Here is a 14,854-nt window from a genome sequence, read left to right as displayed (position 1 = left end):
AGCATGTAGTGGCTGTGAGTGTTTTTAAGACTGCAAAAATCTGTTGGGGGGGGGGAGGCAGGAGGGGAAGGGAACCTCAATTGTTGATTACATATATTATTGATTTGGATTAAAAATTTAGGTGGTCTGATTAGTAAGTTGGCAGCTGACATAAAAGTTGATGGAGATATGGATAATGATAAAGGTGCCAATTGATAGAATGAGATATAGTTTAGTCGGAAAGCTAGGTAGAGAAATGGCAGATGGAGTTTAATCCTGATAAGTAGAAGGACTTGTACTTTGGGAGGTCAAATGCAAGAGAAAAGTATACAGTAAATGGCAGGATGATTGGGAGCATTGAGATACAGAGAGATCTTAGGGTGCAAAACTCGCTAGCTCTAAAATGTTTAAATAATAGACAAAATTTGTCTTTCTTTTATTTCTTTCTGCAGCCTAACTTCTCTCAGAACGGTTGACAACAACCTGATCTGGTCTTTAAAACTACATAAGATTTTGTGATTCTACTGATTTTTGATTTACAACAAAGATCAAATCAAGATAATCAACAAAAAAAATCATATAGGGAGTTCAGAACTAATTCCTTTATCCAAAATATTCTTGAGAATGTGGAATTGCGCAGGAAATTGTTGAAGTGAATAGTGTGGAAAGATTTAAGGGAAGGTCAGATAAATATGAGATTAAGACAATAGAGGATTAACGTAATATAGTTTAAGTGTGGTTCCCCAATGGTTGGGAAAAAGTTCCGTAATTTAGCAGTGCCTGCAAGTGGTTTACCTCTGGCGTATATTCTATGGAATTTATAACTACATGCAAAATAATTTTGCTTCAATCATTCACAATTCCTTAACACACTCAGTACCTGCCTTCTGGTTTTCCACCATTAACAATGAAGTTTAGAATGACACACTGGCTTTGCCTTTGCGGATTGTAACTCATCAATAGTGGACTTAATCCATTGTTGTTGAACGGTCAAAAGAAAAATGATGTTCAAATATTAAACAACTGCTTTCAACTACTTGCCTTCCATGCAGTCTTACATATACTAAATAAAACCTTTTGCAGTCCAACATCATCAGATAAAAATTAGCATCTCCCCACTCTTGTAACATTAAAATTATGCTGTGTATAATGCAGTCTCAGCTTCAAGTCTCCTACTTGATCAAAACAGAATAAATTGTTAGGCTTGGAATTAATAAAAAAAATGACAGCAAAGAGGAAGCAGCCAGGCAGACAGAGAGGCAGCACCAAGACCAATGTAGGGCAGCAACATGGAGAAACCTGACCGATGACAGCCGTCCTAGCAGATTACTGAACTACTTTCAATGCAGTATCTCTTATACACTGTTCATAATGCAGTTTCCTTTAGATCAACGAAATGGGTGACAGGCATGCAGAACTCACTTCATTCAATCCTCTCCTGACCCAGAATTTCTGATCATTTGTCACTTCAATTTTCTATTGCATTCGCTGTCCTTGTACTTCAACAAAGTTGTAATGAAGCTCAACATAAGCTCAGAACTCTACTGGGTAGCAAACAGAATGCAGCAGTCCTTTGGAACATATCTAAGAGAGATCAGCTAATAAGGCTACATAGGTAGAACTCAGAGATAAGAATGGGGCAATCACTTTAATGGTGTTGTGCTAAAGGCAACCCAACAAACAGCAGGAATTAGATCAGATATGGAGGCAGATTGCAGAAGCTGTAAAAGCAAAAGAATTGTAAGAAGAGGGGATAGGGATTGAATTGGTACAGAGGGCATATACGTGTAGACGAATTTGTAAATTGCATTCCAACAAGCTTTTTCAAAACTGTTTATAAAAAGTACTTCTGCAAAGCTTCTTAATGCCCCTCATGTTACTGCTATACCTCTTAAACAACTCAAGAATTGATACGCCAGAAAACTACCAACCATGGATCGGAAGTGAACAATCCTCTCGGATGAGTGGCGAAACATCTTCAAGACAACACAGCAAGTCCAGTTGCCTTGATATACAATGACCTAAATGACCAAGAGCTTTCATAGGCATACAGGCGGATGAGTAATACATCGTGGTAAGAAAGTTATTGGAGAAGTTTCAGAGGGATACGAGGCATGTTCATTTGGAAAGCCAGAGTGACAGGGAGAAGCAACTACGGTTTTGTGCAATGGAAATTGTGTCTCACTAATGTGACTGAGTTTTTTGAGGATCTAACTGAAAAGATTGATGAAGGCAGGGTAGTAGATATTGCTATAGGGACTTCAGTAACATGTCTGATAAGGTCCCATATGGTAGGCTGGTCAAAAATGATAAGACACATTGGATCCAAGGCATGTTCCCCACCACCACTCTCCAACCCCGGGCCTCTCAGGCTCATCACCTCCTGGATCCTCAAAGACTCCATCTTCCTCCTATCCTAAACAACTTAACCCTCATCTCCTCTCTGATGTCATCAAATCTCCTCCCCGCACCCTGATCCCAGCATTGTCTTCACCATTCCTTCCAAACTTCTGCTCTCTGTGGTGGAACATTTCGTCCTCAACAAGGGCTTTACCTTTGCCCCCTTCGCCCACACCTCAGCAAGCTCCACACCAACCACAATGCCAAACAGTTGCCTCCATCTCCATCACTTCTTTGGCAAGAATTTCCCCACCCTGCACTGCTGACCCTTTCTCCATCTTCAACCCTTCTCCTCTCCTCGGACATAACGCTCTGGCTCGCTGCCTGCTTTAGATCTTTTCATCTCTAGCTGTCAACAAGACATCAACCGACTAACCAGGCAATGACACAGCCAGTCAAGATACTCTCGATGGTGCCCCTGTAGAAAATCCTGAGGATCTGGGGAATCAAGCTGAACTTCTTCAGTCATCTGAGGTGAAAGAGGTGTTGTTATGCTTTTTCTCACCACACAGCCAGTATGTACAGTCCAGGTAAAATCCTCAGTGATGTGTATACCACAGAACTTGGAACTACTCAGCATCTCAACTACAGTCCCATTGATGTCAAAAGGGACTAGCCTGTCTCTGCTCCTCCTGTAATCCATGATCAACTCCTTCATGTTTTTTTTAAACACTGAGGGGAGGTTGTTTTCTTGGCACCACTATGTCAGGGCCTTGACTTCTCCTCTGCAGGCTGTCTCATTATTGTTGAAAATAAGGCTTATCAATGTCACATTATCTGTAAATTTTATCAGCAGATTGGAGCTGTACACAGGCGTGGGTGTATAGTGAGTAGAGGAGGGGGCTCAAGACACAGCTCTGCAAGGCTCCTGTGTCGAGGGTCAGAGGAGCAGAGGTGAGGTAGCCTACCCTTACCACCTGCCAGCAATCTGTTAAGAAAGTCCATGATCCAGCTACACAAGACGAGGTGCAGCCCGAAGTCTCTGAGCTTCTTGTTGAGCCTGGGGGGAATTATGGTGTTGAATGCTGAACTGTAGTCCAAGAATAACATAAGCATCCTTCTTCCCCAGGTGAGTCAGGTTGGTATATAGTGCTGTGGCTATGGCATCAACTGATGATTAGTTGTGTCAGTAAGTGAATTGTAGGGGTCCAGTGTGGGTGGTAGCATTCTACAGATAATAGTCCTTCACCAACCTCTCAAAGCATCTGCTTATGATTGAGGTGACTGCAACAGGACGCTAGTCGTTCAGACATGTTACCTTGGTCTTCTTTGGTACCTCTCTCTGTGAAAAAATCCTACCTCTGTCATCCCCCCTACACTTCCATCCAATCACCTCAGAAGTATGTCCTCTTATATTAACCACTGTCACCCTTGGAAAAGGGCATTGGCTACCCACTCTATCTAGGACTCTTAACATCTTATATACCCCTATCAAGTCTCCTCTCATCCTTCCTTCACTTCAAATACTAAAGCTCCAGCTCACCCAATCCTTCCTCATCAGACTTGTTCTCTAGTCCAGGCCTTACCCTGGTATATCTTTTCTGCACTCTCTGAAGCTTCCACATCTTTCCTATAATAAGGTGACTCAGAACTGAACAATACAAGTAGTCTTACCAAAGTTTTATATAGCAACAGCATTACCTTGTGGCTCTTCAACTCTATCCCCCAACTAATGAAGGCCAACATAGCATATGCCTTCTTACCCTATCAACTTACACAGCAGTTCTGAGAGATATGTGGAAACAGACCCCAAGATATCTCTGTTCCTCCACACTGCCAAGGATCCTGCCATTAACTTTGTACTCTGCTATCAAGTTCAACCTTCCAAAGTATATTAATAATTTTCCAGATTGAACTTCATCTGCCACTTCTCAAAGTAGCTCTGAATCTTATCAATATCCCATTGTAACCCACAACAGCCTTCCACACTATCTACAACACCACCAACTTTCGTGTCATCTGCAAACTTACCACCCCACCCTTCCTCTTCCTCATCCATCATTGATAAAAATCACAAAGACCAGGGGTCCCAGAACAGATCCATGCAGACCATCACTAGTCACAGAACTTCAGGCAGAACATGCTCTACTACCACCCTTTGCCTTCTGTGGCAAGCCATTTCAAAATCCAAGCAACCAAGGTTCCCTGAATCCCATGTCTCCTAACTTTCTGAATGAGCCTACATGGGGATCTTGCTGAATGCCTTGCTGAAATCCATATCCATCACATCCACCACTCTGTCTTCGTCAATTTGTTTTCCCACATCCTTGAAATAGTTAAACAGGCTCATGAGATATGATCTTCCCCTCACAAAGCCACACTATCACTAATCAGACAATGTTTCTCCAGTCATAAATTCCATCTCTAAGAGTCCTCTCCAATGGTTTGCCCACCACTGATGTAAGGCTCACTGGTCTACAATTCCCAAGATTATCACTAATGCCTTTCTTAAATCCATATCCTCCAATCTTTTGGTATTACTCCTGTGGCCAGAGAGGACACAAACATCATTGGCAAAAGCGCAGCAATCTCTTTCCTTGCTTCCCATAGTACCCTGGGGTATATCCCATCCAGCCAGAGTACTTATCTACCCCAATATTTTTCAAAACTTTCAACACCACCTTTTTCTTAACCTTGGCATGTTCCAGCATATTAACCTGTTCTACACTGACCTCACATTTGTCAAGGTCCCTCTCACTGGTGAATATTGAAGCAAAGTATTAATTAAATCACTTCCCCACTCCACCAGTCCATCTCCCCAGCTCTAACCAACTCATTTTCACCATGGATATCCAGTCTCTTGGCACATCCATCCCTCATCAGTAAGTCCTCCATGAACTCTATTTCTTCCTTGAAACAGACACAATTAGTTCTCCTCCACCACCATCCTCTTCTGTCTGGCAGAATTGGGCAGAAGGTACAAAAAAGGCTCAAAAAAGGTTCAAAGGTTAATCGTATTGTCAAAATATGCATGTACAATACAACTGTGATATTCATTCTCAGATAGCCATTAAAAAAAAACTAAGAGCATGCACCACTAGGCTCAAGGACAGTTTCTATCACACTTCAAACTTCTCCTCTCTCACTTTAAATTTATGCCTTCTAGTACTTGAAATTTCTGCTTGGGAAAAAGACTCTGACTGTATATCCTATCCATGGCTCTCATAATTTTATAAACTTCTATCAGGTTTATCCTCAGCCTCCGACACTCCAAAGAAAACAACCCAAAATGATCTAACCTCTCCTTATTATTGATACTCTCTAATGCAGCCAATATACTGATGATGCCGGAAACCTGGATCAACACACAAGATGCCAATTGAACTCAGGATCGGGTATTATATCTGGAGGAAATTGAACTATGGATGCTTCAGGCTGACACTCCTCATCAGAATTCTTTCCACATCTTAGACTCAATGCTCCTGCTGGTGAAAGTAATGATCAAAATTTTTTACCAAATTCCCATCTAACAGTGGTAACTTTTCATCGTCTTGTTTATTCCAATAATAAAACACATGATATCGCCCTGATGAAATACAGTTAGTAAAAGCATATTCTTGGAAATTGTTCACAAAGAAAATAAAAAACTTACCATATTTGTCCCGGAGTCCAACTGTACAGCGGAAAACTCCTCCAAAGGCTACATCCTCTCCAAAAATCACTGTAAGAGAAATAAGAACTTTGTAAATTCACATAGTTCAACAAATAAAATAAAGCAGTAAAGGATAAATATAAAAGCAAATTGCAAAAACAGGACACCTGAAAATAATGGAATAAACAAAGCACCTGGTTTACCTCTCCTAATCAAATTGGTAGCCTATTTCAAATGAATGAGGCTGTGGCTGACATAAAGCTCAGAGGGCAAATATAAAGTACATCTGATCCTTCACCTCAATACAATCATTAACTATCCCTGAAAAATGTAGGCAGAAATCCTGACATGCTAACATACAAACGGCTACTAGCCACTGCTCCATATAGTACTACTTGCCTGCCATCTGCATGATCACAGCCCATTAGTCCCATTCCATCAGAATCTTTGACCCAGGTCTGCAAGAAGACATTGTTGAAAACAGAAAGCAAAGACTACCACAATAAAGGAGAAACATTCATTCTAAAGCACGCATTAGGAAAGCCCACATGATTCCAATGGAAAAAAACTCCTGAACAAGAGACACTTAAAGAACAGAGTGCATAATATATTACATGTCAGATGCTCCTTTTGAATAGGATGTCATTAATGAATTGCTGCCTTACAACAGCATGTCCTACCTTTCAGAACTCAAGGAAGATGGTATGGAATTGAGATATTGTAAGGATGTGGATGTTCCTTATTAATTCAAATACATAGTCACAGTCATACTTTATTGATCCCGGGGAAAACTGGTTTTCATTACAGTTGTACCATAAATAATAAATTGTAATAGAACCATAAATAGTTAAATAGTAATATGTAAATTATGAAATAAGTCTAGGACCAGCCTATCGGCTCAGGGTGGAGTTGTAAAGTTTGATGGCCACAGGCAGGAATGACTTCCTATGACGCTCTGTGCTGCATCTCGGTGGAATGAGCCTCTGGCTGAATGTACTCCTGTGCCCACCCAGTACATTATATAGTGGATGGGAGACATTGACCAAGATGGCATGCAATTTAGACAGCATCCTCTTTTCAGACACCACCGTGAGAGAGTCCAGTTCCATCCCTACAACATCACTGGCCTTACGAAAGACTTTGTTGATTCTGTTGGTGTCTGCTACCCTCAGCCTGCTGCCCCAGCACACAACAGCAAACATGATCGCACTGGCCACCACAGACTCGTAGAACATCCTCGGCATCGTCCAGCAGATGTTAAAGGACCTCAGGTCTCCTCAGGAAATAGAGATGGCTCTGACCCTTCTTGTAGACAGCCTCAGTGTTCTTAGTCCAGTCCAGTTTATTGTCAGTTCATATCCCCAGGTATTTGTAATCCTCCACCATGTCCACACTGACCCCCTGGCTGGAAACAGGGGTCACCGGTACCTTAGCTCTCCTCAGGTCTACCACCAGCTCCTTAGTCTTAGGAGCTAAGACTAAATACAAGGAAAGGAATCACCACAGAGGTTCACTGAAAATTCAAAACACAAGCATTCAGCCCATCATGAACATGTGAGACTCAGTTTATATCCCAGATTCAAACACCAGGTTTGCAACATGCAAGTTGCAGCTCTTCACGTACAAGTACTACCCAAGTGTGATCAGAATTTCTCAAAGGCAGGCAGATGGGTCTAGCTTGCTGGGCAACCATCAGCATGGCAAGTTGGGACAAAGCAACACACACGCATAATCTGCATCAATCCCCAGCACCTACAAATCTCATGTTTGTGTTGGACCAAAGGGCCTTTTTCCAAGATGTATGACTCTCATTCTACTTCATGCTCCTCAAGCTACATTTTTATAAAAGAAAATATTTGCCAGGTTGGCCTCATTCATCACATCAGAATCTACAAAACCAATGGAAGTAAGTCATTCTCAAGCTTGGGGAACTGGCTAAGAAACACTTCTGCTCTGGAGCTTCAGCAAGTCGAGAACTCATACTTAGGTATGTGCGCTTGATGGATGTATTGGTTTTAATGTTCCAGAATTCTTTAGATACGTTATCAACTCCTTTGGATTGGAAATTGGCAGATTTAGGGAGGAAAAAAAACAAGAAACTTGAGCAATGGAGTATGACAAAAATAAATGGATAAAAAATAAATTCAATCATTAAGAATGTAGTAATGTCACAATGGTTCTCTGAAGTGATGCTATGTCTTAGTTTGGAGAAAATTAGAAGTCGAACCTTTGAACCTTCATTTGATTTTGAGAAAAGATGGTGCCCATTGGCTCAGTCCTGGATTTATTTCATAATTTACTGGCATAATTTACATATTACTATTTAACTATTTATGGTTTTATTACTATTTAATATTTATGGTGCAACTGTAATGAAAACCAATTTCCCCCGGGATCAATAAAGTATGACTATGACTATTTGATCGTTATTATCATTTGAGTTAATTGATATAATTTTTCCATGATCTAATTGTAAATTTTTTAGTATATTTTCTTTTCTTGCTGGCGGTTTGATGTTTATTTTTAGAAGCTTTTTGTATGACTCCAGGGTTGTACATCTAATGGGTTCTCTTTTTTTTCCTCACTTTTCTGCTTAGTAGGTTTTTTTTGTTATCACAAAATTTTTTTTCAATCTTTAAGATGATGCCTTTTTTGAGACATTGTAAGTGTAGATTCAGCACTCTTTATGAAAGGAGAATGTTTCTGCCACATTTATTAGATAAATTAATGCAACAAGTGTGGAAAGGAGATGTAGTATCTTCAGCTAAAAGTCACTGGTTAAATTTCAGAGGATTTGGAGGAGAATTTGGAGGAGTCTGGAATTTTCCACCTAAAAGGGCAGTTGAAGCCAGATCATAAGCTACATGACCAAAGACCAAGATCTCAGAAGTAAGAATGGCCAAAATTGTTATTTTTATTTTTCCAGCAAAAGCACAATGGGTGCCATTAAGTCTCATCACTATTCTGACAACAAATGTTTCCCTATTTTGAGTTTATGCTTCAGCTGATACCAGCATTGTGTAATTCACAGATCTAATCGACAGGAAGCAATCTAAATAATTTGTTGTAGGCAAGGTAGAGAAGTAAAAAAGATGTTACTTATCAAAAGAAGCTTTCATTCTGAGGGAAAAGGCATATTACTTCCACGAATGTCAAATTGCAAAATGAGTTTATTCACATATGTAGATGATCAGAATGCTTGCTTCGATACTGACATTGGAGTCTAACATTACCAGTTCATCTTCTTAAAGTATTTACAAAGCAAAGATAAAAGAAATTAATGAAAGGATTATTCCCTCACACAAAGGGTATATCACCTCATAGAAGACAAAAAAGGCAAATTAAAAAATAACAATAATGCACTGTTTATTATATATTTATCAATTGTTAAAATGCTGTTAGTACCTGATTGGTGAAATACAATTCCAAATACATGGAATAAACATGAAAAAAGCCACTAAGAAGATATCCTTCTTATCCACCATCACCCCGCCCATACATTCAAAATAAGACAATAAGAAAAATAAGAATACATACCTGCAGTCGGATCTTTTGCCAAAGTATTGTCCAAACCACTTGTAATAGATTGAAAAAGATTCATCTTCTGAGTTGGACCTTTCCATTAAAAAAAATTTCTGTTATCAAGTTGTCTGATAAAATTACTTCTCCAGGATTGCATAGTGATTTTTCATCACGATATATGATTCTTATTGGAAAGAATAGTTTATAAACCAGATGAATAAAACAGATTAAAGCACTGTACAAGCATTTAATTTATAAACTTCCAAGTAAATTGTTTCAAAAAATCTCTACTTTCGAAGTATTAATTTCTATTTTGATTGTTGAATCAATGAGCTAATGTCAAACATCTTAATCTATCAGTGGACAAGATTATTGCGGCCCTTTTTCCCATTAACATCATAACTTTTCCTTGATTACCAAGCAACATCTTAATTTTCACAACATTGTAATTTTAAAGAGTCAGAAGAAGTTTGATGTGCAAGGGTCATTTCAAAAATTAGCTCACAAAAATTGCCCTCCACTGGCCTATTGCTTTAATGCCACAAATCAGTTGTAAGCAAATAAAACCAGAGTTTGTTTGGGGGGAGAAACGTTTAAGATTACAAAATGTGCATTAGGTTTAACCCTATAAGCACTAGTAATTTGCATAAGTGATAGCAAAATAACAGAAACAAGGTGATGAAGAAATTTAAAGACAATCATAAGGACTTCAAATCATGATTCTGGGGAAGCAATGACAGTCCTGATTTGGCATGGAGAAAAATTAATTACTAATGAGAAGTTGTTCAACTTACAGCAGCTCCATCTCAGAACCAATGTTACATAAAACTCAGTAAACAAGCAGCAGTAGATTGCAGAGTCAAATGCAGAGCTCTAAGCCATCTTGACACACTCACTGAAGCATGCAATCAGAATCCAAATTATGTTTATCACTGGCATATGTCGTGAGACATGTTGTTTTGCAGCAGACCAGAGCAAGTGCAAAATTTACTGTCACAAAAATAAGTAAATAGTGCAAAAGAAATAACTAAGTATTGTTCATCGGTTTATGGTCCGTTCAAGCTATTACTAAAACGTTGAGTGCGCGTCTTCAGGTTCTTATCTACCCTTTCTCCTCCCTGATGATAGTAACAAAAAGAGGGCATGTCCAGATGGTGAGGGTCCTTAATAATAGATGCTGTCTTCTTAGGCAGAGCCTCTTGAAGATGTCTTCAATGGTGGGGAAGGCTATGCCTGTGATGGAGCTGGCTGAATATCCAACCTTCTGCAGCCTCTTGTGACCCTGCAGATTGGAGGCTCCATTTCAGGCTGTGATACAACCAGTCAGAATGCTCTCCATATATATATACACACACACATATATATATATATATATATATATATATACACACACACACATATATATATACACACACATATGTATGTATGTATGTGTATGTATGTGTGTGTGTGTCTCTCTCTCTCTCATATATATATATATATATACACACACACACACATATATTTGCTCAAACATTGACAACGTCCCAAATCACCTCCTATTGAACTAGAGCTGCAGGTATACCCTTTTTGTGATTGCTTCAATATATTGAGCCCGAGATAAATCCTCTGTGATGCTGACTCTAGGACCTTGAGGCCACTTACCTTTTCCACTGCTAACCTCTCTATGTGGACAGGTGTATGTTCGCCCAACTTCCTCTTCCCAAAGTCCATCATCAATTGCTTGATCCTGCTAATATTGAGTACTAAGTTGGTCTTGCGACACAACTCAACTAATCAATCTATCTCACTCCTGTATGCTTCCATGTCACCATCTGAAACTCTGCCAACAAACAGTGTAATGGTGTCATCAGCAAATTTATAGGCAGCATTTGAGCTGTGTCTAACCACACAGTTAAGTGTATAGACAGAGTCCAAAACTAGAGGGCATAGACTTAAAGTCAGAGGAAAGATTTTAAAAGATCTGAGGGGCAACCTTTAAACACAGATGGTGGTGTGTGTATGGAACATGTTGCCAAAGAAAGTGGAGGAGGTGGATACAATTATGACATTTAATAAAAGCTATTTCTACAGGTACATGGCTAAGAAATGTTTAGAGGGATAGGGGCCAAACACAAGCAAGTGGGTTTGGATCAATTAGACAAGTTGGTTAGCATGAAACAGGCCAGAGGACCCATTTCCTTATTGTATAGCTCTGACTAAGTCAGCTACATTGAACAGGCCATGTCCTTTGCACACCCAGACAAATCCCATAAGAGATATTCTGTTGCGAAAAGGAAGTTACCTGGCAGACAGAAGAAAAGATTCAAGGGTGTGCTCAAAGATTCCTTCAAGAAATGAAACATACTAATGATTCCTGTGAATTCCCAGTGTTCGATCATTTAAAGTGAAGAAGGCGCATTCCAATGCTATTGAGAATGTCAAGGTCAGGGATTGAGATCACACAGAGGCCAAGTAAGTGGTGCAGAGTAAGTCACCTCACAAACCAACACACACAAAATGCTGGAGGAACTCAGCAGGCATCACCTCACAAACCACTCCACTAGTTGCCCAATCAGTCACTACCAGCCTTACTTCTGAAATAACAGAACAGGGGAGCACAGGAAAAGACCCCTCAGCCCAAGAGGTCTGCATAAACCAGGATGCTAATTTAAACTCAACATCTGCCTACATGTAATCTATACCCTTCAATTCCCTGCTACTTTACATGTCTTAAATGGTGCTATCATAGAGCTTATGGTTCTTTCACCTCAAAAACCACAAAACCAAGCAGAAGTGAGTCATCTCTGATCCTAAGGAACAGCCTAAGAAGAAAAGTTTTAAATTATAGAAAACTAATTGGAGGCTAAATAGGAAAACATTGGTACACTCTTCACTGCATCTTTTGACTGGAAAGATGTATATACTTAGTCACATTCACCAGAGATGAGAGTCCATGTCACTCCTTTTTATTAGTATTAATGACTTCATCTTAGGTATATAGAAACAATTACCACATTTGCTAGTGACACAAAACTTGAAGACATAATAAACTTTAATGCCAAGGAACAGCAAAAAAAAGGATAAAATTCTAAACAGTTATAAATATGGAGATATCTGGGGTTGTATAATGGACAGGCTGAGAAATTGGCTGAAAAAAACATCAGGAACCCTGAATGAAGGGTAAACATGCAAGGTAATCATAATGAACCTTCATAAAACACCTGGTAACCTTGTGCCCAGGTTCCATGCTTCACACTTGAGAAAAGATGTAAAGGTTTACAGAGAATTAGGAAAAGATTTACTAAAATGTTTGCAAGAATGAGTGACTTTAATTACATGGACAAACTGGTGAATCTGGGTGTTTTCCTTGGATAGTGGTTGTGAAGTGATCTGATATCTAAAGTCACAAAGGAACTGCCCAGAGAGAGGAAAAATTGTTCCACTGGGAACATAACATTTTCCACTTTCCTGAACTATAATTAACCCCACATCAACACAACCAAAAGCAGATCATGGGTGTTTGAAAGGTTTTGCTGAGCATAAACAAATCCCAAATCTTGTTTAATTAAGTTGGGAGTTGACTACAAGGCTAGATATTGTATAATGCCTATTGAAAATTGCAGTGATGGTGAACAGTCACAAAGATAATTACAAATGAGCAATATATCTCGCCTTTCGTTCAACAGTTGCAGTCCTTCAAACTAAGGTACACCCATACTGATGTGGGGTAAGGAATTTTAGGATTTAGACTCTTTGAAACTGAAGCACCAGCAATACATTTCCAAGTCAGGATTTTAGGGAGCCTGCAAGTGGTAGTGTTTCCATGTGCTAGCTAACATCCTTCTTGATGGTAGATGTCAAAAGTCTACAAAGAGCTTTTAGAGTAGTTTACAGCAATCAAAAATATATTCAGTACCTTTTACATAATGCAATGTACAATCAAGTGCTTCATTCATGCATCATTCTTCATGCAACTTCCTTGGATATTGACAGTGCAATCATATATAAGTAGTAACTGCTGCAGGGTTTAGAGTGCAAGAATGAGAACGCAAGGAAATACAGGCAAAAATACCTGGAGTCAAACTCAAGTGCAGAGTCTGACCTTGCCATTGACAAATAACAGCTTAATGGCAAAGGCCAGGTTCTTTCCATACAAAGCAGCTCAGTCACTCCTGGGGGCATTAATGGACTCTTACCATAATAAGACAAACCCTAACATTGTAGGTAATAAATCAGGCCTTTTTTCCATTCCATGGTGGTTCAGTTTTGGTCATGTTCTCAAGTTCAAACTCACTCAAATGTGCTATATCCAAACCTGTACAACATATTTTACCATTCTATGTGCGCTCATGCACTGCCAGGGTAAAGGAAGCCAGGCATGATTGTAAGAAACCTTCCAGGGCACTTGGATTCAAAGTTAAGAGTCACAAATTGTCAGATTTAGCTTGTTGCATAGGTTGCAGGCAGAATTGGACTAAGAATAAAATGGATTAACCTTAAACCTTACTATGCTGTGTAGACTCGGGCTTAGTGCAATAAGGGTCTATCTCAACCAGTCAAGGGTTACAATTAAGGGTCAAGCCCTTACAAGGGTGAACTAACTCATGGGGTAAATAGAGAAGATCCTAGCATACTGTTTGGGTTCAGGGTCGAGCCTGGAGATCATTGGTATCTAGTCAATCCCTTACAATGCTGCGTGGCTCAAGGTCAATCTGGGCATCGTGGGAGGGTCACGATGACCAAACATTCCCCACTGGCGATGGGCGGAGTCAAGCTCGAGGAAAGATGTTGTGGCTTCAAGTTCCACCTCATAATTTGGTTCTGGGTTAGGGGAAGAAGGAGATGTGAATTCGGAATCGGGTTCAGGCCTGGAGGTCCGGCTCTCACCACGATGCTGGACTCAGGGTCGCACAGTGGTTGGTTAGCGGTGTTCGGAGTCATTGGAGTCGTATTCAGCTCAGGCTCTCACCATGCTGCGTAGGGTCGGAGTCCGGCACGAAGGTGAAATGCGCTACCGACCGCTGGGGGACCGCTACCGCTGCCGTTCGTGCCAGCCTCGTACGGCTCCTGCAAACAGCCCCGCGAAACAACAGTGCAACCACCGCCGCCATCTTCCAACTCTCAGCCAGCCCACTGGGTACCCTGATTGCGCACACACCCATTGGCCGCAACTCCTCTGTCGTCATCGGTTCGCGTTCCCAACCAGGTAAGGGCAACGGTCCGGTGTGTCCCGGGAGTTGTAGTTCTTTTAGGTGCGGCACCGGCGGCAATTAGAGGTAATTTCCATTTACGGTTTATAATTAAAACGGATTAAAACAAGAATACTGGAAACTCTCAGTAGTTTAGGCAGCAATCGGTGAAGAGGCAGAACCTTACCAA

General features: G+C 40.2%; 1 protein-coding gene across 1 annotated transcript in view; it reads right to left on the bottom strand.

Moving 5' to 3' along the window:
* bckdhb (branched chain keto acid dehydrogenase E1 subunit beta) overlaps positions 1–14,623 on the bottom strand; it is a 254,524-nt gene extending 239,901 nt beyond the window's left edge. The window contains exons 1-3 of the mRNA XM_063040340.1: positions 14,445–14,623; positions 9,509–9,586; positions 5,972–6,040 (exon numbers count right to left, since the gene is read on the bottom strand). Of these exons, the coding sequence (XP_062896410.1) occupies positions 5,972–6,040; positions 9,509–9,586; positions 14,445–14,586 (289 nt within the window). The 5' untranslated portion in view covers positions 14,587–14,623. The remainder of the gene's footprint in view (positions 1–5,971; positions 6,041–9,508; positions 9,587–14,444) is intronic.
* Positions 14,624–14,854: the final 231 nt, after the last annotated feature.

The sequence above is a fragment of the Mobula hypostoma genome, chromosome 2, assembly GCF_963921235.1.
Source record: "Mobula hypostoma chromosome 2, sMobHyp1.1, whole genome shotgun sequence".
Classification (NCBI taxonomy): Eukaryota; Metazoa; Chordata; class Chondrichthyes; order Myliobatiformes; family Myliobatidae; genus Mobula; species Mobula hypostoma.
This window is presented reverse-complemented; position numbering and strand designations above follow the sequence as displayed.